This window comes from Artemia franciscana, chromosome 5 (assembly GCF_032884065.1).
Source record: "Artemia franciscana chromosome 5, ASM3288406v1, whole genome shotgun sequence".
NCBI classification, from domain to species: Eukaryota; Metazoa; Arthropoda; class Branchiopoda; order Anostraca; family Artemiidae; genus Artemia; species Artemia franciscana.
Genome location: NC_088867.1, coordinates 22394867 through 22420478, shown reverse-complemented (window position 1 = coordinate 22420478; position 25612 = coordinate 22394867). Strand labels below are relative to the sequence as shown.

Genomic DNA, 25612 nt, shown 5'->3' with positions numbered 1-25612 from the left:
TATAATGAAAACTAAATTTTTTAAATTGCCAAGTTAATTTATTTACAGAAAAACCTCTTGATATCAATTTTTGGCTTAAGATTTTACATCTATTTTTAAAATCAATATAATTACTACAAATCCTTGCATAACGAAGTAACCGTGAGAAAAACGCTGAATATGTGATATTTGAGTGTATATTACTTTCAGGGAATGGGAAACTAATCACTTCAAAATCAAAATCATCCGTTTTATTATAAATTTTAAAACTTAATTTATTATTATCACAAATATTAATATTCAAATCTAAGAAATGATCTTCATGACCAGCGCCATGACTAGGCTCAAGAATAAGCTCTGATGGATATATATTTTTAGAAATATCAATGAAATCCTTACAATTTAAGACCAAAATATCATCTAAATATCTTTTATTATTTGACAAAGCATGTTTTAAATTAATTGGATTATTCTTATCCATCATATATTTATATTCTAGGTGACTTAAAAACAAGTCAGCTATAAATGGGCTGGCATTCCCCCCCCCCCATGGGAATTCCCACAATTTGCTTGTACAAATCACCCCCAAATCTTATATAAGTATTGTATAAAAGAAATTCCAATAATTCAAAAATCATATCCAAGCTGTAACATCTCAAGTTAACTGTAGTATTAAAGCAATTTGTCCATATAGCTTTTTTATTATAAATGTCTATTTTTAAGAACCTTTTACTAGATAAGAGGAAAGATTTCTTGATAACAGTTTTTAAATTATCAAACACTACATTAAGTGATAAATTAGTATACATTGTCGCAAAATCGAAAGACCCAATTCTTTTAGTTGAAACCATTGTTAAAGAATCTATCACCTGGAGTGAATTATTAACACTCCAATATGGATTAAAATTCGAAAATTTTTTAATACCAGAACAATACCGGTCGTCATTTGTGTCCCGGTGTCCCAGTCTGTGATTTCTCTTTGAGTGTCCCGGGCGTCATTTATATTCCTTGTGTCCCGATGTCCCGGTCTGTATATACATTCGTTTTGGAATTGGTCTTTTTTTTAGTTTTTATTTTTTACCTTTTTTTAGTTTTTTTAGTTATACCTCATGATTCTAATGAATGCCCTTGAGCTTTGTTGATGGTGATTGCTAATCGAACATTCCCTGTGTCCCCGTCGTCATTTATATATCCCCCTGTGCCCCCCGGCGTCCCCGTTGTAGTTGTGTCCCTGTGTCCCGGTCCCGATCTGTAATTTCGTCAGTCGAAAACATGACGTCAGTCAACACACAAACATGACGTCACCCGACAGACGCACACACACACAGACAACTTATATATATATATATATATATATATATATATATATATATATATATATATATATATATATATATATATATATATATATATATATATATATATATATGTATATATCTTTAAATATCGGAAAACCCATTTTTAAGGAAAAATACTCCGGAGGTGGTTTTTGGTATTTGCCTAATGCTAATGAAATAGAAAAAAATATGATGGAAATAAATACTTTATCAACAACATTATTAAACTTACAACTTAGAAAGTATCAACTTAGAAACTATACAAGTTAGAAATTATTGAAATACAAAAAAGAATGTGAACCAAGTACTGACACGCAAACCAACTTGTTTCATGTATGGCCTAGTGGTACACTTCCAAAAAACGTCTTTATCGAAAGAGTATAAAGTCATTTTGTGTCCATTGACCCACTGTTTCGTTTTGGGCAACACCCCCTTATCCTGGAAAAGTCTAGTTGTCCTTGGCAAATACCAAATTTTCATTTTAACCTCCATGGTAAGACACTATTTACTATCAACGCAGGTCGCAAACTGAATGAATTTCACCTCATGGTCTGAAAAGAAACCGGTTCTTAACCAAACTTCACTTCTCGACAGAACTTGAGAGTGGTGGTCATAAGACACAAGTACCGAAAAAAAGTGGGTGAAAAAACGCACAACAATAACAAACCAACATGGGACCAAACAGCTAAAGAAGGTTTAACTTCATTTGAAAGTGTATTTGTCATCAGGAATCGACAGGTTGTTGATGTTTGAATTTTTTAGTAAGAAAAGCACCGTCAAATTTAACTTTTTAGTTGGGCGTATTTATTTTTACAGTCAACGTAGAAACCCTGACGAAAATGTGATAATATCCTGAAAACTTCTTATTTTTGTAACAACCAAAATAATATATTATAGATCGCACTTTTCAGTCAAATTTGAGAAGTCAAAGGGACAAAAAATACATTTATTTTGATTCCCTTGGTATTTCACAACTCCTTGTTAAATATTAAAAACATCAAATTTAGCAGAATATTGCACAATCAAAACCGTTCAAAGAGGGAGGAGGATACCGGGGCAGCTGCCCACTTTGATACGTGTTTATGTTCTGCTTCTATTTGAGTCAGGCAATTTATGAACGCAGCAATTTCGAAGGTTACACGCACTGTTGTGTAATAACTTTAACTTAGGTTCAATTTTACGAGATGTGGGGGGATTTTCTTTCCTTTCACGAAGAACTTCGTGGAAATCACTGTATATAAATTTAGACAGTACAATCTTTCTCCATCTCAACCATTAGAAAAGCCGAACCCAGATGCAAGTACTCCGGAGAATATTTTAACAACATTTCTCAAACCGATAAAAGAGGTTCTCGAGCTGATCCTGTGAATTATAGACCTATTTCCATTCTTTCAGTTTTCCAAAGGTTTCTGAAAAACCCATGCAACAGCAGCTACTACAGTTTCTGTAGAAAAGAGGGTTTCTAAATACTCATCAGTTTGGGTTTAGACCAGGACACTCCACCCAAGATGCACTAACAGCTTTGAGTTTATGGATCAACAAAGTTCTGAATTCTGGCCTTCTACCTGCAGCGGTCCTGATTGATATCAGAAAAGCATTTGATACTATGTACCACCCTATTCTCCTCGGGAAACTGGAGCATACAGGAATAAGAGGCAAAACTCTGGATTAATTCAGATCGTACTTGGAGGACCGCAGGGTTTATTTGGGAGAAGACCCAGGAAACAATGTAGTCGTCAATTGTGGTTTCCTCCAAGGGTCAATAATAGGACCACAATTGCTCGTGATTCACGTTAACGATCTAAGTAACGTATTAAACCCGTATTATTCTTCGCTGTTGTAAGCTATGTCACGATGAAGCTTCTTGTCAGCATCGAAACGTCCATAGGTTTGATCAATCGCCCAGAAAAGCGTTTCGCAGAATACCTGGGGGTCCTGCTTGATGAGAACCTGTCATTCCTGCATCACATTCAAGCAGCAGAGCTGAAGATATCCAGGAACCTTGAAATAATAAGGAAACTAAAGAACACGTTGTAGCAGGAAACACTGGTCCTGCTATACAACGCTCTTATCCAACTCTATTTACAATACTGTGTAATGATCTGGCAATTGGCTTTTAAATCTCACCTGCAGAAGCTCAATTCGATTCATAAACGATCTTTGAAAATAATTGGAAAAAATGAAGAGTATTTGTCAATTGAGACGCTGCATCCTCAGTCCTGCTTGGCCTTTGTGTCCAAGTTTCTAGCTGGTGAACTGCCGTATACATTTAAAACATTATTTCGACCAATCTTGGACCAGCATAATGTAAATACCCGATCATCATCAGACCTGCAAATACCCTTCACCCCGACTAGATTATCGGATTTTGCTCTGAATATAACTTGTGCAAGGTCATAGAACCTGTTTCCAGAAGAACTGAGAGGTACGAGCTCCCTCGCGAGATTTAAAAGAAGAGTAAACAATTATTTATTAGCATTGGAAAAGATTAGTTGAACATTGATTAAAAAAATTATATAATGTATTAAATATAAATAGATAAAAATAAAATTAAAATCTTGTTTTGATATAAAGGTGAGGCGGTTTCCCCTGGGACAAAGGGCAGGAGGATAATTTGGTAGTTACAAACGAGAGACGAGAGGTAAGGTTTTTTCTGAGAGTAGGAGCAGTGACCACGCTGCATATTATGTTTAAAAGGTAGCGATTGAGGATCTCGGCGTCCAGGAATGGACTGAGTATTGTTATTAGATATATGTATTTTTTGATTTGATTCAACTTGAACAAACATAAGGGACATTAGATTTTTTTTTTTCACGGGTAGACAAGTCAGATTTCTCTTGAACACGAAATTTGGCTTCATCTTTGTAACACTAAGCTTCAAAGAATCTTAAAATTTTAAATTAATTTATTTCAGTATAATTATATTTTCATATTTTCATATTTTCAGTATAATTATATTTTCAGTATAATTATATTTTTATTTCAGTATAATTTATTTCAGTAAATTTTAAATTAATTTATTTCAGTGTAATTACTGTAAAATCGGTAATTAGTAGTGTAATGTTATTATTAGATGTTTGTAGAAATTACAAGTTGGTTTCAAAGTCTCGAGTTGGTTTTAAAGGCATTTTGAGAAAGCTTCTTCCAAAATACGTGTTCTAGGGGAATATACGCTGGGCCGCCGATGGCAGATGAAATGGGAAGAGGTGTTTGTACGAGCCAATAGTGTAGTAGCCAAAAATTATTGAGTTTGATTATACTATATAAAATTATTCACAGTGGTAGCAATATAGAAAGCAATATACGAGGCGATTGTGGTAGCTATTCTGGAGTATAGAATAGCCTATATTCAGGAACATTTCTGGAGATTACTTTTGCTGGAAAACAAACCTCGGGTGGTACAAGTTAACCAATGCATGGTACGAAACATGCAATGTGTGGTCTATTTAGTGTGTCAAGGGCGGCACAAAAAGTACCGTGCATACCGTAGAGTGCCATACGTAGCAAGATACGTCACAAAGTGCGTCATACGTAGCGTGAAAGAGGTGTGCCACGTATGGCGATAAAAGTGGGGCTCTGAGAGGCTCACCAGGTGGCGAGGAGTAGGCAATCCCTCGGAGTTAACAAAGTCCAATCACGAATAACTATAGTGGCAACAATGTGGCACTTAGCAAATAAAAACATGTGGAGTGTACACCTGCCTCATGGATTCAATAGATGGTATTCTTTCAGAAATGTTACGTACTACACAGCATGGTGACAAAGCACACGGAAGCTTCAATATAATCCTTGTATTCTTGTTTATGAATTGTTATGATTTTCCAATAGATCCAATGACCTCTAAGCATTAGCCTTGCTATAATTATTAATTATCATTTACTAGCCAAAGCCACAAATTATAGTATAATAGGTGTGTTATTACCATAAACATATCTAGTATTTGTTCCATCGAATTGTGATTAGGCTACATACGTAAATATCGTATTGCTCCACTGTAAAGAAAAGAAGATGAAGATGCTTCCAATCACCGGGATGGCTATTAGGGCAGCTGATTTTTTAGATTTTTTTTTTATATTGAAGTTCATCGACACTATTTAATTAGAGTCACAATTTTTCCCTTTTTCTCTCTCAACAAGAGCTCATAATGCACTTGCGACGAGGTCAGAAGAGCCAAGAGCCAAGAACGTTCAGCCCCTCAGATGGTCGAATCGGGGAAAACGATTGTTATCAAGTCAATTTGAGCAGGTCCCTTACATGCCTACCAATTTTCATCGTCCTAGCACGTCCAGAAGCAAAGAAACTCGCCAAAGCACTGGACCCCCCGAACTCCCCCAAAGAGATCGGATCCGGTCCAGTTATGTCAATCACGCATCTAGAACTTGTCCTTATTCTTGAACTTGCCGAAGCACTATAGGATAAGTCCCCCCAACAAGTTTCATCCATCAAGTTTCATCCCAATCTCTCCACTCTAAGCGTTTTCCACGATTTCCAGTTTCCATTATTTCCGTTTCCCCCTCCACCCCCCAATGTCTCCAGATCCGATACGAATTGAAAATGGACCATCTTAGACATGACATCTTTCTATATATCAAGTTTCATTAAGATTCGATCACCCATTCGTGAAATAAACATACCTCATTTTTCACGATTTCCCCTCCCTCTAGCCCCCTCCCCCCAGATGGTCTAATCGGGGAAAATGACTGTTATCGAGAAAATTTATGCAGGTCCTTGAAACACCTCCAATTTTCATCGTCCTAGCAGGTCCAGAAGCACCGATCTCGCCAAAGCATTGACCCCCCCCCCCAACTCCCCCAAAGAGAACGAACCCGGTCCGGTTATGTCAATCACACATCTAGAACTTGCCCTTATTCTCAAACATGCCGAAGCACAAGAAGTCCCCCAATCCCCCACAGAGATCGGACCTGGTCCGGTTATGTCCATAACGTATCTAGAACTTGTGCTTATTCTTCCCATCAAGTTTCATCCCGATCCTTCCGCTCCAAGCGTATTCCACGATTTCCAGTTTTCACTATTTCCGTTTCCCCCTCCATCCCCCCCCCCTCAATGATTCCGGATCCGGTCGGGGTTTGAAATAAGAGCTCTGAGAGACGAGGTCCTTCTAAATATCAAATTTCATTAAGATCCGAAAACCCGTTCGTAAGTTAAAAATACCTCATTTTCTCTAATCTTACCAATTAACCGTCCAATCTTCCAATTCAAGCCCGGCCCAGAGAGTCTCGGCCATACCTTGTTAAACCATACAAGCCAAATTATACCTTCAAATCTGGCAGAAAATCGGTGAAGTGGCTCATTCTTTGACAAATTTTGTAAAAAAAAAAATCGTTAAAAAAATTCTTCTCTTTCATCACAAAAAAGATAGCTAGATTTTGTTTATCGTTGTACATAATAAACCAAATACAGACATTTTTACAAAAATAAGCTATTGTTTGTATTCCTAAGAAAGAAACCAAAACGAAATCATGTGGATTATCGATTTTACCGATCATGATCCACGGATCTTTTTTTGTCTGCAATGCTTGAATAGATTAATTTTTCTTTGTGCGTTGAATAATGAAAACCAAACGAATTGGAATTAAATACGACAATTTGAAAAATTTGATTCGACAAGTTGTTTTACTTAGCTTTTTTTTTAAAGCCCTTTATTACAATTTCATTCAGGTTAGAAAGTGACGAATAAAAAGTACATCCACTTCAAACTTGTAGATAAATGTGATAAACACTTCTTTCGCTCCAATAACATAGTAGCTAAAACCCCATAAACAAAAAAAAATCAATAACAATTATATACATAAGGAAAAATATGCCTAGAAATAAGAGGAGGGAGGCCAAAGCCCCATCTTATGTACGCAAAAAAAATACTCAAAATCTAGGTGTGCGATTTTATTGTTTTCAAATTTTTTAATGAGGTATTTTTTTCAATGAAAATACCCCCAGAAAAGTTTTTTTTCCAAAGGGTAAGAGGGAGGCTTAGGATTCAGACCATATATAAATTAAAACAGATTGGACACATGCACATTTGTTTGAAACCCACAGAAGATGCTTAAGCTTTCTGTACAACAAGCCTCATATACAAAGTCTCAAAGCATGAGAATTTTGAGGTGTTCAAAAATGGGAGGGCATAATTATCATTAGGCCTATAGACAAAAATATTAAAGGGGATACATGGTAGTTGTTCAATTTGTTATAACTTCATCGATGTCTTTTATGCTTTAATTGTTTCCTGTTACTTTGAAAAAATTACCCCCCCCCTAACTGAAACAAGGACCATTTATGTGTCGGCATGCACACATTTCTTCGAACTTGCCTTCCATAATATATGTTGCTTTCTCCAACCCCCTTATTCTCCTTCACGTCAATTTGTTTTCATTTTACACTGCAAAATCTTAAAATCAGATTTACAGCTCATAAGAGTTAGTACTTTAATTCACATTTTTCAAGAATGATGAGGAAAAGTGACATTTAAATCATTATTTTTTCCTTTTTTATTGTCCATAAATCTTGTTTATATTTTTAGAAATACGGCGACGAAGACAGGAGTAAAAGTACAACCAATATTCGGCAATAAAACCGTCAAATCAAGGATTCAATCTTTTAGGATTTACGAGAAACGTGAGAATCTCACACCGGAAAAAACACTCAACAGCTCAAACATAAATGCCAAAACAAACACCCAAATTATTTACATAAACCGGCCCCTTTTTTGTCTCTCTCTTCTGGTAATTAAGACGGTCAAACCGAATTGACACATGCCAAATTCTCAGACAGATTTTTTGTCAATAGGATTTTCTCCTTCCAGATTTAAAAACCAGAAATTAAGTGATCTTAACGAATGCAGATCGACAAAAATGAATTTATAAGGTGATGAAAAAAAGAGCAACCTATTTGTATACGCCCTATTCTACTATATGGACCAGAATTGCCGCATGGGGCACTTTTTTGGGGCGCTGCGGCTGCGCATTGATTCTTTTTTTTAACTGGCTCATTGCGCCATATTTTTTTTGAAATCGTTCATTCGGCACATTTTCCCAAGAAAATGGCGATTTTAGCGCATTTTCACTTTTATGACGGCGGAGCTTTAAAAGAGATATCTGACAACACTGATATGGATGTGAAACTTACCTTTTAATAGCTGGAGAAAAATGGTTCTAATCGGAAAAGCTTGTGTCATTTTCAGATTCAAATTGAGCACAAGTGCTAGATAGCGAATTTGCAAGCAAAAGCTTGGACTTTCTGTTATTGTAAACGGTAGAAGCAAAGAGAGGAAGCGGAACTGCTGCCATCTACTTCCCTGTTGTCAATTCCATTAGTTATTTTTTTAGGCAGTGTAGGTTAATATGAATTAACACCAACAATTATTTTCAAGAAATTTACAACGCTTCCATTACAATATCAATATTCAGGTTGCTTTAGTAACTAGACTTTTTTTTTTTTTTTTTTTTTTTTTTTTTTACAGGCGGTATTTTTCAAAATGTGTAAGAATAAAATCTAATTACTTTGTTTCCAGACTTTGTAACATTTTAAAATATAACTATCTTAAACAAGAAACTATTTACTAGGTTTCAATCTTAAGTTACATTGGGCACAGTGATGACAAGCTTTTCGTGATAACCCTGAGAATAGCAGGAACGAATGGGGGCATTCTACTCCTAATTTCAATCACAGTCCAGCTGCTGACCGTCCTGCCTAGTTTCTGACCATGTGGAATATGCTGCCGACATTGAATGGACTGAAGTCAGTAATGGCTGCCGAAAGCATACACGGTTGGATAATTCCCCCTAGATATATAAAGCACTGACGGTGGTGCATGACTAGATTCCTTGGGGAGAATTCTGAGCAGGGAAAAAGAAATGTTCTTGCTAGTAACGGCTTTGAAGAACAAGAACTACTTGCTGCTGGGGAGAGTCCTCTCTCTTTTCAAGGATTTATTCTTCCCAAGTATATTTGAAGTAGGTCCTTGGGATGGAGAATAGCAACGGCGAACATCTTGACACTCCTAAGGAAGGCTCTTTAAAAAAGGGATACACAAAATACCACACCCAGGGGAGCACCAACAACACCAATGGCCAACGGTTCTATACATATACATTTTCTTCATTGACATCAGGAAACTTTTTAATCCCAGAAAAATTCCTGAAATGAGTTAGGTCACAGATTAAAAAGGATCCTGACTTTATTTTTGCATTATTTTTATTTAGATGTTCATAGTAATAACTTAAAATCATACCTTCAGATCTGAGCAGGAATTCGCCAAGCTCTCTGCGCTTGCCAAATAAGCAACAGAAGGGGAAGGGCCATCTGAACAAACACTTCTAGGAATGGAAGAAGTAGTTGATGTTAGACTCCCAGAACTCATTGAAGAACAAGAAGATGGGGGACCCGACGAGCTTGTAACTGATTTTGGACGTTCATCAACCACTAGTTTCTTTTTGTTGAATGCATCCAGTGGGACTTCAGTCGTAGCCCGTCGTGTTTCCGAAAGAGTTGACATTTTTATAATATCTGGACGACAAAACCGGGAATTCCCTTCAGGAAATGAATTAATCACTTTATTGATCTCACATTTTATTTCACTACTCACAGTTATACAAGTCGTGGTTCGTTTTGTTTCTGTAATACGCACGTGTTCAAAATCACCGGGCTCTGTAATACGTAAAACCGGGAATTCAGGTTTTTTGAAATGATTCTTTTCAAAGGAATCCATGTTACTGCTGGGGCTGGACCGGCCGAAAAATGGGCTTGATAGTCCTGGCTGTCCTTGGTGACACACAATAGATGGATCTGGAGGACTTGGTGCTTTGTTTGTCTCAATCATTTTATCGAAGATATTTATTAGTTGAGGAAACAAATCCTGCGACGATCCTAAAAAAAAAAACGTTTAAACATTTTTCCTTTTTTTTTAAATGTATAGCAAATTTTAAGCACAGCTTTAAAGGAATAACTAAACAACGCCAAAACAAATTTATCACAATCTTATACCAACAAAAACTTCTCTATCAGGTTATAGAACTTAATTAATGTGTATTTCTGACTTCTGGCCTTCACTGTTTTCAACCAGCAACTACAAAAAGGCTAGGGCAGTAAAGAGAAAACAGCTACTAAGTTAGTTTGCATAGTCACAAAATCGAGTTTTGTTTCAAGGAGGGGGGCCAAGAATATGGGTAACATATAAGAGTGGAATTGGTGCTACTGTCGACAAACAAAAATATCAACAGCGTCTAGCTTTTGACGACACCTCGCATTTTTTTCAATGCAACAATAAGAATAATTAAATTGATCAGTTTAATCGGTAAAAAGTAGGGTAGTAAAAATGCACCAAAAACCATCATTTTTCTTTAAAAAATGTGCCAAATAAGCGATTTAAAAAAAAAAATCAGCCCAACGAGCCAACTTGAAAAAAATCAATGCACAAACATTTCAAAAAAGCACCCAAATGGCGCAAATGTAGCAGCCATTGCTGACTTCCGTCCATTCAATGTTGGCAGCATATTCCACATGGTCAGAAACGAGGCAGGACGGTTAAAAGCAGGACTGTGACTCAAATTAGCAGCAGTATGCCCTCATTTGTGCCTGCTATTCTCAGGTTTACCACGAAAAGCTTGTCACCACTGCGCCCAATGTAACTTAAGATTGAAAGCTAATCAATAGATTCTGTTTTAAGGATTTTATATTTTAAAAAGTAACAAAATCTGGGGAAAATATTTACGTTTGTTTTCTTTTAGATTTTATAATTGTACATTTTGAGAATAGCCATTATAACAAAGGTTAAATGTCACCAAAAGCTAGATGGCGTCTATAGTTTTTTCGACACTAGCGCCAGTTCTTGCTCTCATAACTTGCCATATTCTTTGGAGGAGGGCTGGAATTTCAGGAGAAGGGGAAGGCATGCTTACAACTTCGATAGAAGCGCCACAATGAGCGAATTACTTAGAATGCATACGAAATTATAGAAATTCGCAAAAATATTAATGTTTTAGAGGAGGCATCCTCCCCTACTGCGTGCGTGTCTACAAAAGCATACTCAACACATCAATCAACATTCTACAAATAAAAGTTTAAGACACCACTTATCGGTACTACCTTAGTCAAGTAAAGGCACTGTATTGATTGTATTTCACATAAAATGAACCAAAATGATAGGTTACTACACATGGAAAATGATATAGAAGATTTTAGAAGTGAGGATGTCCCCTTAAGACATACTTGAGGAATATGTCTGTAAAGACGCCTAAAACTATATTCAATGTGTATGTTGACAGAAAGAACTCCTAATGTATATAGCCTAGTATGCACGTACGACGTACCAGCACGTGTACTTAGCAGTATGTACGTACCAGCGCGTGCGACGAGATATGATGAACTCCAAAATTACTCCACAAGACCCCTTCTTTGGAAATGTTGAGTCATAAGCCCTACTGTAGTGGACAGTGGTGCCGATTCTCAAAATATAGGGAAGGGGGGGTTAATTTAGGAGAATATTTTGCCATTTCTTTTTCAATTTTCTAGTGAAAAATACCAAAAAAAAGATCTTCTGTGATAATACTCCAAAAAAGCTTTTTAGACACTACGGGATTGGAAAACGTACCAAAATTTGGGAGGAAAAATGTACTCCCCCCATGAATTGACGCCAGAGCCAGTAAAAATACTTTAATCTCCCAACAAGTCTGAACTGTGAGCACTTTCCAAACAGACAGCATGTTTCCATATCCAATTTATTTCACAATTTGGCATATTCATATAGACGTTAAGTGCCTATATTCGTTCTGAAAACATTCACTTCGGTCCTAAGACCAAGGAAGACTATGCAGGTAATAGCATCACTATAAAACAATTTGAAATTTAATATGAATAGATTTCTTATTTTCTGGAATAATCGAGCAAGGCAAGGCAATCAGGGGTTGCAGATTACTCTTCTTCTTAAGCAAAATGTTTTCCTTAATTAACTCCCAATATTACCCACATTTTCATCCTAAAAAAACCCTTTCAATATCATATGGCTCATCAAACCAATTTTCAGAATTCCATCACGCAAAAATCAGAAGTGGAAATCAGCTACATATCAGTGTATATATTCTAGGGGTATAATAACAGGAATGAAGAGAAACAAATATACTCTGTGGTACTTATTACAATCATTCGATATTTTCATTGAGTAATTTAACCGATTATAGAAACGTAATATATATAATAGAAAACACACACAGATGAGTCATTGACGTAAATTGGGGGAGAGGGATGGGGAATATTCCTCTTAGATTTATTTGCCGCACTCCTTTTCTGAAAAATACTATTATGGGACGTTTTCATTGGGTTTTTTTTTTTTTTTTTTGCATTTTCATTGCAAAACGAAAAAAAACGACAAATTTGCCTCCCTAAAATTTCAAAAATACACCCCACCTTAACCCCTAAATTTTCATAAATCGGCACCAATGAGATGAGTGTACCCTAAGCTATAAAAATGTTTCTAAAAAAGGCGACATTATCACTAGCGGTAAGAAAGACGGAAGGTGCAAGGTATTAATAACACAAAAAAGAGTGATTTCCGTTTCCTTACTTCTCATTTATTGCTTATAGTCCTAAGCCCTGGTATATACGACAAAATGAATATTGTGTTAGATACAAATGTTAAATCAATACTAAATTAAGCTCTAAAACAAACTTACTAAACAGTATTTCCATTAACTTTTGTCTTTCCAGTTAAAAAAAAAGAACATTAGTAATAAAATAAGAAGCTCAGTTTCATAAAACAGAACAAGAATTCGAAACTGATTCTAAACTGCAACAGCTAAACTCTAACTCAAGCGAATCAACGCCATGGACATCCGGAAGAAATGATACAATCTCAAGAAACACTATTGCATGTCAAAAAACCATATAATCCGACTAAGTTTTTTACAACACAACTGCAATGCGGAGATATGGATAGTAGGTCTTTTTCTAAATTCAGAAAACTCATGAGAAAATCCCACATTAAAAGAAAGAGCCAGCAATTTTTACATAATTAGCATATAGGATCTTATATGAAATATGATCAGTATATACAGAGTTACGATCAATAACGTGCTAGTTATTTAAAACTTGAAATTGAAATTATGCGTTGAAGAAAAATTGTTTAATCAAATTTTATAGCTTAAAAAATAACGTGCGGGAAATTATGCATTGTCTAATCGGTAATAATATGGATGGTCTTGGAATAACCTGATGTTTTGAGAGGTAGTAATTGAGCCTGGTTGTTTGAAAGCCGCTATAAAACTCGCAACTATTATGCTTAGATATTCCGTTTTCTCTATTCAATTTAATAATTTTTAGATTTTCACTGGTAGTACATTTCAACAAAGAATCATATGGTTCAAGGGGACCGGCAGATAATTTTCCGGGAGGGGGACAGATGCCAAAATAGCAGTGGTGGTTTGGTGACAGGGAATATATTTCAGGATATTTTTTTCGTAGGAATAAGTTTATTTTTGTGTAAATTTTAAACGAAAAGGTTTTTTGGAAAAGGGATCATGTTATTTAACCAATAATATATTTCATTATTATACATTTAATCTTAAAAAAACTAAACCCAAACCGAAATTAGAAAAAATATCTATTGCTTCCGTAGATTATAACAGATTTAGACATGTCTTTATGCAATTTCCTACGCCTTGGAATAGTTTACAGAAGGAGAAAAGACACTCAAAAATCTGCATAGTTACCAAGTTTTGATTTATTAACGGTCATGTAAAATGTACCTCTTTCAGAAAAGGACAATTACAAGGACAATTGCCATGGGTGGCAATAACTGCTAGGAACTTAGTTTTCAACAATTTTAAATGGTAAAATTGTTCTTTTTCTATTTATATGAAGTACATCAATGTAATTACAAATGTATGTCATGTATTCATAGGTAAGAAAATCCTATTGTAGAGGTTGTGAGGGCTTCAGTTACGTAAAAGATCAAAAGACTCACATAATTTCCATCCATACAAACATTAATACTCCTTTTCATCCAACCAAAATCCTTTTTACCAAGGATTTTTTTTTTACCAAAATTACTATTCACTGCAAATGTTTTTGCATAATGTAGGACAATATTAATCAGCGTACAATTATTCATTTAAACATTTTCCAAGCAATCAACCAGGGATTTAAGGGACCACTACCTCAAATTATATCTTGGTTAGGCCTTGGTACAATTTGGAAAACAATCAGAAATTAGATAAAAAAAGAACTTTTCAACTGAAAGCAAGGAACAGACATGAAACCTATTTGAACAGATTATTCTTCATATGGATTACTGGATTACTCTATAATCCAGTATTATACGGATTACCTTATAAAGGACAGTCTCCTTCTCAGCTCCTTACTCTTTACTATAAAGTTTGGCTTCTTTCCAAATTTTTAAGAAAATTTGCAATTAGAAAAAAAGAATTTCAAAGCTCTAAAAAATTTTCTTTTTTGAGCAAGGTTTTGAGAAGGGGCAATCCCCTTTTTAAACAGAGTAATTTATGTTTATTTTAAAGTTTTAAGCTTGCTTCTTACTTTAGTTAAAAAGCCTTTTCTATTTGTATAATTACATTGCATGAAACTGTAAAGTTTTATGAATACAATACTTTAGACAAAGCTGAAAAACACACAATCAGATTAAGTGTATCAAAAAACCCTATTGTAAATGTTTCAAGCAAATATCTGCATAAATGTGGAATTTTGTTATTTTTACCAAAAGAAAGATCACGAATGCGTGTTTATTTGTTTTTGTTTTTTCACCAGGGGTGATCGTATCGACCCAGTGGGCCTAGAACGTCGGAAGAGGGCTCATTCTAAGATAAATAAAAGTTCTAGTGTCCTTTTTAAGTCACCAAGAAAATTAAAGGGCAACTAGGCCTCTTCCACGACATATTTTCCTAAAATCGTCCGATCCAAATTTTGAGATTGCATTTTTGTTCAGCATAGTTAAAAGGCCCGAAAACTATGTCTTGGAGATGAATTGACCCCCTACAGCCCACGGAGAAAGGTTTTTAAGTGATAAAATTTGCCCATTGTTTTATTTGTTATTGGGACGTATGCGTACATTTTTCGGGTTTCGAGAAAAGGACGAATTATTTTGCTGGAAGGATTTCGCACGAGGAGAATTTCCCATGGAGAAGCAAGTTTCAGGGAGGGGTGAGCTCTTCAGGGGAAATTTTTTTAAATTTCCTAATATTCCTAAACAAAATTTCTTTACGTCTTGCTTTTTCATTACCGATTCGTTTATACGCGTTGAGATGTTAAGGTTAATTGTCCGGAGTAATTTTTTTTGTTGTTGTTGTTGTTTTCTTTTTTTTTTTACTTCAACCAAATCATATAGAAAAAGTGTTTATGGAAAACCGAAAAAGGGGTCACGAAGTCACAAATTAGAACTTATATTTTTCTTATTAAGGGTCAAAATTTATTGGTAGGCAGCCGACAATGGAGCAGCTCACATTTTTTTCTATAGTTTTCCCCTGTTTTGCTCTCTTTCCTTTGGTTTCCTTTTTCTGGTCCCAGATTTCCAGAGGTCCATACAACCATCCCCCTCCTTTGCTGGCACCCATGGTACAGTAGCTATTTATGGAGAAAGAAAAGGAAATGGGAAATATTGTTAAATTGGTAAAACATTTGAAAGAAAGGGCGCACGTAGTTTCGGGTCTCGGAGCCCGGGCCCATCTCCCAAGATCGAAAATTTTCCAAATTTTGAGTTAATTTTCCTATGTAAGGTAATCGCTCCTGCTGCAACCACTTACAACGTCTCCAGTCTGCGGAGCCGCTAGTCAACTACTTTTTCATTTCCTCGAGACACAGCATAAAACAATGAAAAAGTATCAACGATTATGAGAAAATATTTGAATTACAAGAGACCCCTCGAGGGGGCCCGTTCCCCCAGGAAAAAAAATCCCACGAAAAACGTCCACCCATTCTCACGGGCACAACCAGTGATCATCAATGAGCAGAAAGAAAATCAGACACTGAAACAAGTTAATTCACTGTAGAATGACAATCTTCTAGGAAAAACTCAGTAAAATCAGTCAAATCAGACTTAATTATCTCAAGAACGGCTCAAGACATTAACATTCCTTTTGGGTTCAACTCACTCTATGTTGTCACATATTGATGTTTTTGTGTCAGAAACTGTTTGTTTAACACTAGTATTTATTGCCAAATGAAATGATATTCCCAGCATGATTATACCCCACCCTACAGACAACAACCTACTCAGCAGGTACAGGGATGCTATTCTTTAAAAATCAACCTATTTATTACTTTGTAAAAGAAAACCGAAAAAAAGAATTCAAATTTCTTGTATTTATTTCGTTTTTATTGGATGTAAGGTCAAAGTTGAAAAAATGTGTGTGGTTTCTTGGTGTGTGGTATGTAGTTTCCACATTGTGAATTTTTGTAGCATGTTTTCAAGAAAGTAAAAGGGTTGCCAAGCCTTCAACACTAATCAAGCACGAATTATTTAAATTTTACCGGTTGATCATTATTAAAATAAAATCCTATATTGTCATTTACGCAATTTAATCTTTTGAAAAGGGTTTGAACTTAATACACAAGCAGTATCTTTAAGATTGCTATAATCGTCCTCTACTGAATTATAGTTTGAGCAGAAAAGGTAAAGCAGGAATGGGTTTTATTGATCCGGATTTGAAAACCACGATACGCAGGCAGATTAGCAAAACAAGAAAGCAAACAGTTAAGCACTGAAGCATAAAATTGCATATATATATATATATATATATATATATATATATATATATATATATATATATATATATATATATATATATATATATATATATATATATATATATCCAGTATTTTTTTGGGTGGGGGGGATTGGCTTTCGGGAGAGGGGGTACAAAAACATTAAAGAACATCAAAACTTTATTTATATGCATTTTGTTACAGAAAATACATAAAGAATAAACATGATAAGGAGTCTAGGGAGGTGATTTTATAACATCTAATTCCATTCTCATTTGGCTACACCAAAATATGCAAATCATTATGGGGGGAAGGGTTATATAAATTCTTTCAGGAGAATTTTGAGTTTTAAAAAAGAAGTGAAAAGCAATTTTTGCGCACCTTTATCCAAACTTTTTTTTTTAATTAAAGCAGGGAAGGGATATTGACCAGGGAGGTATGGGGGTCTTTTCTATTTCTTGTGTATTCATGTTTGACAGCTTCATACAAGTAATCATTATAATTTACAATAACAATAATTCATATACTCTAAACATGAGTGAATTTGATAATAAATCTGCTCTAAATAATGGCAACTAAGAAATGCTACAGCAGGTAAAAAAAAAAAAATGATTTCGCTAAAAGATGGTTAGAGAAACATAAAGTATGGTTTCAGGAGTTTGAAAATTTGTTTAACAGAGCGGAAATCAATGATGAGAAAGAAAATTTCACTTTAAGTGCAATAAAAAAGCAAACTTTACTTTTTGGAAATGTGAAATCTAATCACTCTTCAGTTGTCAGCGAATAGCCATAGGTGAACAACTCTGGCTATTAAAAAGGCAAATAATGACTCACTAAAACATAAGTGGTTATAGAGAGAATTCTTGTTCAATAAATAAACACATAATATAAAAGGCGCAAAATAATGAGATAGTTAAGCGTCAGACCGGGAATTACTCATAATCCCCACCATATCCACGGCGCTGAAAACATTTAAATTCATTAAAATGTACATTTATCAAGTCAGTGATTTCATATTTTCGTTACTCCTGCTGACCAGGCATTATGAACAATGCCCAGATTTGTTACTTTTTCAAGAAAAGCTATGAACTCGATTAGGTCGCATCCAAATGATGCACGCATACGTACGTCAAGTACGTCTTGTTGGGAACAGTGACCTGCCTTCGAAAAAGAGTAGATGATCTTTCGGCAACTATTTTAAATTAGAGCAGTGTGGATGTTCAAAAGAAACCAAGTTATTAGATTACATCAGCCATTTTTCATTTGAGAATAATTTTACCTTAATGCTGTGCAATGAGGATTTTGGTATATTCAGCATTTCGTGTTTTCGTATAAAGCTCCACTAGTATCGATGACTTAGTATAATAGACAAGCATAATTCGCCTCATTTAACATTAATTGTCAAACATTCAGGGTTTAACAGGGTTAACCACCTATATATTCTTATGTCTTTCGGTTCGCATTTGTATACCTCACGGGTGTTACTTTTTTTAGATAAGGATCTGAACATGCTTATAAAATTAGTAAAATTGTCATTTTTTTCAACCAGTTTTTAATATTAAAAAAAGGACAGAAGATCAAATTTCAAAAATTCAAAAATAATATTCAGTTATGAATAGATATCGAAGTTTTCATTTTGAACCGAAATTTTTATTTAGAACCTTAGGAAAGCAGAAAAATAGCATACCGAAACTCGCACAGGGAACATAAGCCTTAACTAATGGATTAAAGAAAGTCTTTAAATTAAACATTATGCACTGTTTTGTAATGGAGTAGTTATTTTGTTTTCTTAGTTTCTGCAAAAATCTGGCAAAAGATCAAAAGAGTAAGTTGTTTATTTTTTATTTGGTACTTCTGTATTATCCCGAACACACTTAAGAAGTGAATTTAGGTTAATCATAATGAAATATACCAAAAGATGATGAAAATATAGTAGTTTAGTAACAAAATTATGGAAAATACATTGAGAATTATGGAAAACGGGCCGCCCAGAACACATTATATTAAATATCTAACCTGACCTGACTTAAACACCTCAACATACTAAATATTTAATTAAAATATACCTGCAACCTAGTTTATTTCACGAAAGAGTGAGCTAATCATAACCGAATGCGAGAGAAAAACCGATTTTAATTAGATCAAACAAAGTGCTTGACTGTGTTCGGGATAATACACAAGTATCTTTTCTTTCCTTCACAATTTAGTCGACACTATTTGGACATGTAGATGTTTTCGCATGCTTAACACTTCGCTCGAAGTCATACCCCTGGCTATGACGAAGACACTGAGGAGACATACATGCAATTTTGAAGTGATTGACATAGGCCTTACCCTGTGGTAGATCATCTTCCTATTACCATGACTTCACAAGCAACACAACCCAGCCCTTTCAGTGTTACAGCGATTCATTATCACGAATAATACTGCGAGGAAGATCAAGAAAATTGTCTGGTAAGAAGGTATTGTCACGCGTTATAGCAATTACACAACATATCATGCTTTAGATTTCGCATCTAAAGACAATATTAAAACTTGCAATCCTTTAACATTTCGATACATGACTAAATATCCTCCTGCTTGGTGCTGAAGTGAGTGGTTGGTAGTAGTAGCAATCGTATATTGTATGACAAACAACCGTAGTTGAAGATGTTTCCCCCTTTTTTACCTGCTCCATGGACAACCTCACCGAACCGCACTATGCACCAAGAAACAACCGTAGTTGAAGATATTGCCCCCTTTTTTACCTGCTCCATGAACAACCTCACCGAACCACACCATGCACCATGAAACAACCGTAATTGAAAATATTGCCCCTTTTTTTACCTACTCCATGAACAACCTCATCAAACCGCACCATTCACCATGAAACGACCGTAGTTGAAGATGTTGCCCCCTTTTTTACCTGCTCCATGAACAACCTCACCAAACTGCACCAAGAACCAAGAAACAACCATAGTTGAAGATGTTGCCCCCTTTTTTTTACCTGCTCCAAAACAGATCTTACTCAAAGATTGTCACTTTAACATCATTCTGGTGAAAACACCATTTTCAGGTATATATTTAATAAAATATTATTTAAGATAACAAGTCTGAGTCAGACTCCAAGCATTACATAAGAAAATCGTCGAAACTACTTTATGTATATTCTAGTTTTATACTTTCAGTCAACTTTATGATATTTTATGAAGAAATAACGGCAAAAAGGTCGTTTCTATGCAAGGGATGGCTTTTAGTTTTAAAACCGATTTCCAATTGGAAAAACTGCATAAAACGTAATTTTTGCTTAACTAAAAATTATATTAGCCGGTCGAAACTAACAATCTCCGTTTGCGATATAGACAGCAAGAATTCAAACTAAGAATTTTTAATTAGATCATGTTAAATGTAGTATGGGTTATTTGTTACTTAAACCAGATGTATAACAACAATCCCATGCCGAGAGAGCAGGTTCCTTTTGTAAAGTGGCATAGCCAAGGGGGGAGGGTTGTAGAGTTGGGCTCAAACTCACCACCAAATAGGAAAGTGGTAATAATAATCGTTTTCTTCTTTTACTATAAACAGATTTCAGTAACCCTTTCCTTGTTTTCAACCAAAACACATCCTGGAACTACTTTCCACCTAACCAAATTAGAATTCTGCCTAAGGTACTATTTTGCATACAGAACGCACGCTAGATACTATTCAGGGGAACACTTTTGGAGGGAGGACAGTTTAAACAATAATCGAATCGCATGGAAAATATCAATATTTTTGGGTAGGAAATGGAACAGAAGCACCTATCCACGTCCCTTATTATGTCCTATCTCCGCCTCTCAGACAAAATAAGTAACGCTGGCAGGCTGAGAATTTTAGAAATTTGTTGTCCTCTGTATGATGGAATAAAACCCAAGCATTAGGCTACATTCCCTTTCCTGTGTCTTTTCATGCCTCAAGTATACTACTTCAACATAGCTATTTCAACAAAAATAAGCAGATTGCAGTATATTTTCTGATAAAAAACTAATATAAGGGATACACACAAGACAACTTCGTCTACACCAAAGGCATGGAAACAAAACGAGAGTAGAACCAAGGGCAAAGACGCAAAACCGCATCCCATCTTGGAGGTAAATGGAACTGGATCAAAGGCGAGGGATAGGTAAACGATTTGCGTAGAACAGTGCATATACCCTGTGCCTATTGTACACAAGCTTCGGTAGCCTATTTACGTGTTATAGCGACCACACCAAAGAAGTGAAGTTAGGTTAATACTAATGGTATATACCAAAATAAGATGAAAATATAATACTTCAGTAACAAAATTATGGAAACTACAACAGAGAATTATGGAAAACAGGCCGCCCAGACCGGATTATATTAAATACCTAACCGACTCTATGTCATAAACAACTCTATGTATCAAATATTTAGTTAAAATGTACCTGTATAGTAGTTCCTCTCATTGAGACTAAGCTAATTATCTCCGAATGCACATAGAAACCCGTTTACTCAGATCAAGAACGTGTTATAGCGGGGTGGCTATAACACGTAAGTATCCAAGCTTCTCTCAATTCGGTAATTTTGCAATCTGGACTTGACTTACGTTAAAGATCAAAATATTCAAAGTGCGGAACTGAGTTGAAATTAGTAAGAACTTAACTGTCCAAAAACTGCTAATCACAATGCATCGACTGAACCTTTTCTAAACCTAATTTAAGGCCCTTTTCTTATCTGCTGTTCTAAAGTGGCCTGTTTTATTAATTTCTATATTTAATCTAGAATGATTTATTTTGAATTTGAATTGACGTAAGACGTGTGAAGTGAATTTATATCCACTTTTAAACTTTGTACATATGCTCTTAGAAAAATAGAAGTTAACCACAGATGGAGTGACGGGATGACTTAAGTCATTAAAAACAAAATTCCGCTGAAAAGTTCCGACGAAATTATTCAGAATTCTTGTAGGGAAGAAAAACACCTAGGTCCTCTGTTTGCACCTTGGAATATATTTTGTGAAAACTTGAAAAAATTAAACTGATTATATTCTTGTAACAAAGCGAATAATAACAATAGAGTTTATTTACAAAAAAAAAAAAAAAAAAAAAAAAAAATCACAGCAAAACCCAGAGGCTATAGCCTTTAAGGAACTAAACACAAAGACACTTCAAGAAGATTCAACAACAGAGATGTTAAACTTACTTTGAAAATTCTATTGTGCTTGAGTCCGCATTAAAAAAAGAAATAATACAAAGTCTTGTGGGGATGGGGCTGAGATATTTACCCAAGGAGCACTTCAGGGACTGAATTTTTCAAAGCTTTAGTAACTTACAAATTTAAGGAAGATTATTGAAGAAATTTTAAAATCTGAGGATCACCAGGTGCGTTTCGTGCCTGGATGTAAAAAAAAAAAAAACAGCATAATCTGTCGAAAGTACGATGGATTTTGTTGCTGAGTGACTAAGATTTCGAAAGGCTTCAAAATCGAAATTAGAACTAAAAAATTAATATGTAGAAACTGAATATTTCCAATAAGAAGAACAGAATCAAGAAGACTAAAACTATACTGATATTTAAATTTCAAATACTACTACAAAAAATTCGCTATTCATTTCTTGAAACATATTCACGTTTTTGTCGCAACACCTTTTCTTTTTTTATTTGACACTTTGCCACCCCTTACTTAATGTTCAAATATATCCTATCGCCTAAGTGGACATTTGCCTTATCTGATATTTTGGAGGGGATAAGGTGATACATATCAAATGTAATTTTTGCAGAGATCCCAGATCTGGCCAAGAATTAAGCATGTCAGCGTTCGCGCGACGAACGATCCTATCTGTTAATTTAGAAACCCCAGGAGATTAGGAAAAAGCCAAAGGAAATCAGAAACAATGATAAAGGGTTAGACAGAATGTATTAACGCGAAACTTCTTTCAAAAACTTAAATGTCACGACTAGTCTAACCTGAATGCTAAAATTAATCATATAAACTTGTATATTGTCGCTAGTACACCTAAAAGTCGTATCTGACATTTTCCAACCTATAAAATAATTGCCTAAAATCGCTTGAGGAGCTGCACTCAAAGGGAGGACGAGCAAGGCATTTCTTTGTTTGATTATATATTTAAAATCAGTATTAAAATGCGATTCTTTTGATGTAACTATTGGCATCAAATTTCCATTTTTTAGAGTTTTGGTTACTATTAAGCAGGGTCGCTCCTTACTACAGTTCGTTACCATGAACTGTTTGATCACACTTCGATTTCCCGGATCTACATTACACAAGCCTTGGAGCATTGGTACACCTAAACGTCGTATCTAATAATTTTAAATTTATGAAATAATTGCCTAAAATCGCCTGATGAGTTACATTCAAAGGGGGGATGAGCAAGGTTGTTTTTGTGTGATCATGCTTCGATCTTCCAGATTTACAATATTATGCTGATCCTTCCTTTAGAACAGCATAGCAAATGCGTTTTCGTAATTACTTCGGGCGTGTGAGAACGTCAGATACGACCTTTAGGTGTAACAGCGATGATCTGCAATATAGTAGCATTGGAGCGTTTCTTTTACGATATGAAGCACTATTTTTGCATTGCTAATCAATTTTTCATGATTTCTCCTTCCCTTTCCCTTCCCTTCCCTTCCCTTTACGTTGAAGTAAGGATGCTAGGGCTGTTTTTAAAAGAGTTATTTAAAAAACATTATTAGTTTTAATTCTCATAATTTAATGTAAGTTTATTTATGTATACATATTTTCTCTCTCGTTCTCGTATTGTGCTGAAGACGGCCCTTGGACATAGGGCCGAAATATTCACAGAACTGATTTCCACTGTCCTGAAAAGATTTTCCCTATTGTTTCTACTTTGTATTTGTTTGTTATGGAAAGGCAGTGTGGTCTTCGTCGCTATTTTTGTTTTTGACATATTATGACAGTTCTGGCCTCTCTTAAACCCGTGGCAAAACATTGATTAGTTCCACCTCATGTCTCCCAAAAATTTTCATGTAAAATTTTAACAAAATTTTCATCTAAAACTGCCATTCTAAATCTCACTTTTCTTACTTTAGCCTCAGCCAAGTTATTGACTATCTCGTCCCAATTGATTGCTTCTAAAATCTAACTCGGTCTTCTTACATTTTGCTTATCATTCAATATATAATTGCTTAAATTCGGTCTAATTACTTTTATCTACAAGGAATCAATTTGCTTACGCTTACTGCCAACTGGACCCTATATTTTATTTTACTAAAAATATACTTCAAAAGTTAAAAAATGATCATAACTGTTAACAGTATCGATTTGAAATTTTGCACCCCTAAATTTTTTTTTTTTTAGAAAAAACCTGGTCCTGAAGCTACTGAGTCAGGCTCCTGAAGTTCTTGGCTTCTGAAGTGAAACCCAGGGTCTGGTAGAAAAACAAGGGTTAGCGTTTTAGAAACTCTGAACAATAGACCTCCGACGAAATTTTGCACATCAAGTGTGTATGAAAAACCCAAGACATTTGAAGCTTTTGAACGAAGCTAAAATTGGATATAGAATGAGCTAAGAGCTTGATTGTTGAAAGAGACAAAGAAACCGTCTTGGGATTTCCGGCCCCATTGACATTTGATCCTTTTATCGCCTTGTAAAGGCGATAGTTTAACTTCGACCCTCATGGGAAAATAGCAAAATTTTTGCGAACATTTTTATAAGAATTTAATTGAGGAAGTATAAGCAAAGGGTGTTACCCAAGGATCTAAGATCTAAAAGGGGAAAATTTACAGCAGCATATTCGAAATTTTCTTGAATTGTGGGTATATTGTGGCCCTAAAAGAGTAGAACACGAACACAGGCACACATTGCCTATGCCCTAGAGGGAGGAGGGGTCTGAAGTTGACTTTCCAACATTTTACCTCTCTTTACAAAAACAAATTCCCCAGCAAAGGGTCACAGAACAGGAATGGGCTGCAGGTACATTTTTACCTAAAAGTTTCGTTTACCAAGGTCAACACCCATCTGAGATGAAGAAAACACTGTTAGAAAATACAATGATTTCACAAAGCTTTCATGAACCAGCCTAATGCATAAATTAGGGCTCTGGACGGTGTTTTCGAGTTAAATGAAAAATAACAACCATATTTATCTTGAAAGGTTGGGAAAATTTAGGAATTCAATTTTTAATGAAAACACCTCCATATGCATCTATACAGTTTTTGGTAGTAGTGGGCATCAAATTGAAGTGAGAAACATGAGTGAAAAATCTGGGGAAAAATAGCCCAAAAACACATGACACCAAATAGCTTAAGAATGTGCTAGTTTCTTTTGAAAATGTATTTGTCTTTGGGAGTCAACAGACTGTTCATATTTGAACTTTTATAGAAGAAAAGCGTTGCCAAACATAACTAATTAGGTTTTGTTATTCATTTTCACAGTTCAAGGTGCCAGCACTGACGAAAAGGTGGAGCTGCCGTAGAAACGGTACTAACATTTTACAGCGACCGCACTTTGTTTTTGATATGTAATGAATTCGGTTCTCTGTGTCCACTTGGAGATAATTAGCATGGCCTGAGCGAGAAAAACTACTCTGTAGGTATATTTCAATTAAACATTT

At 35.2% G+C, this 25612-nt stretch overlaps 1 protein-coding gene across 1 annotated transcript in view; it reads right to left on the bottom strand.

Moving 5' to 3' along the window:
- LOC136027117 (uncharacterized) overlaps positions 1-25612 on the bottom strand; it is a 206140-nt gene that overhangs the window by 89805 nt on the left and 90723 nt on the right. The window contains exon 3 of the mRNA XM_065704071.1: positions 9562-10196. Within this exon, the coding sequence (XP_065560143.1) occupies positions 9562-10196 (635 nt within the window). The remainder of the gene's footprint in view (positions 1-9561; positions 10197-25612) is intronic.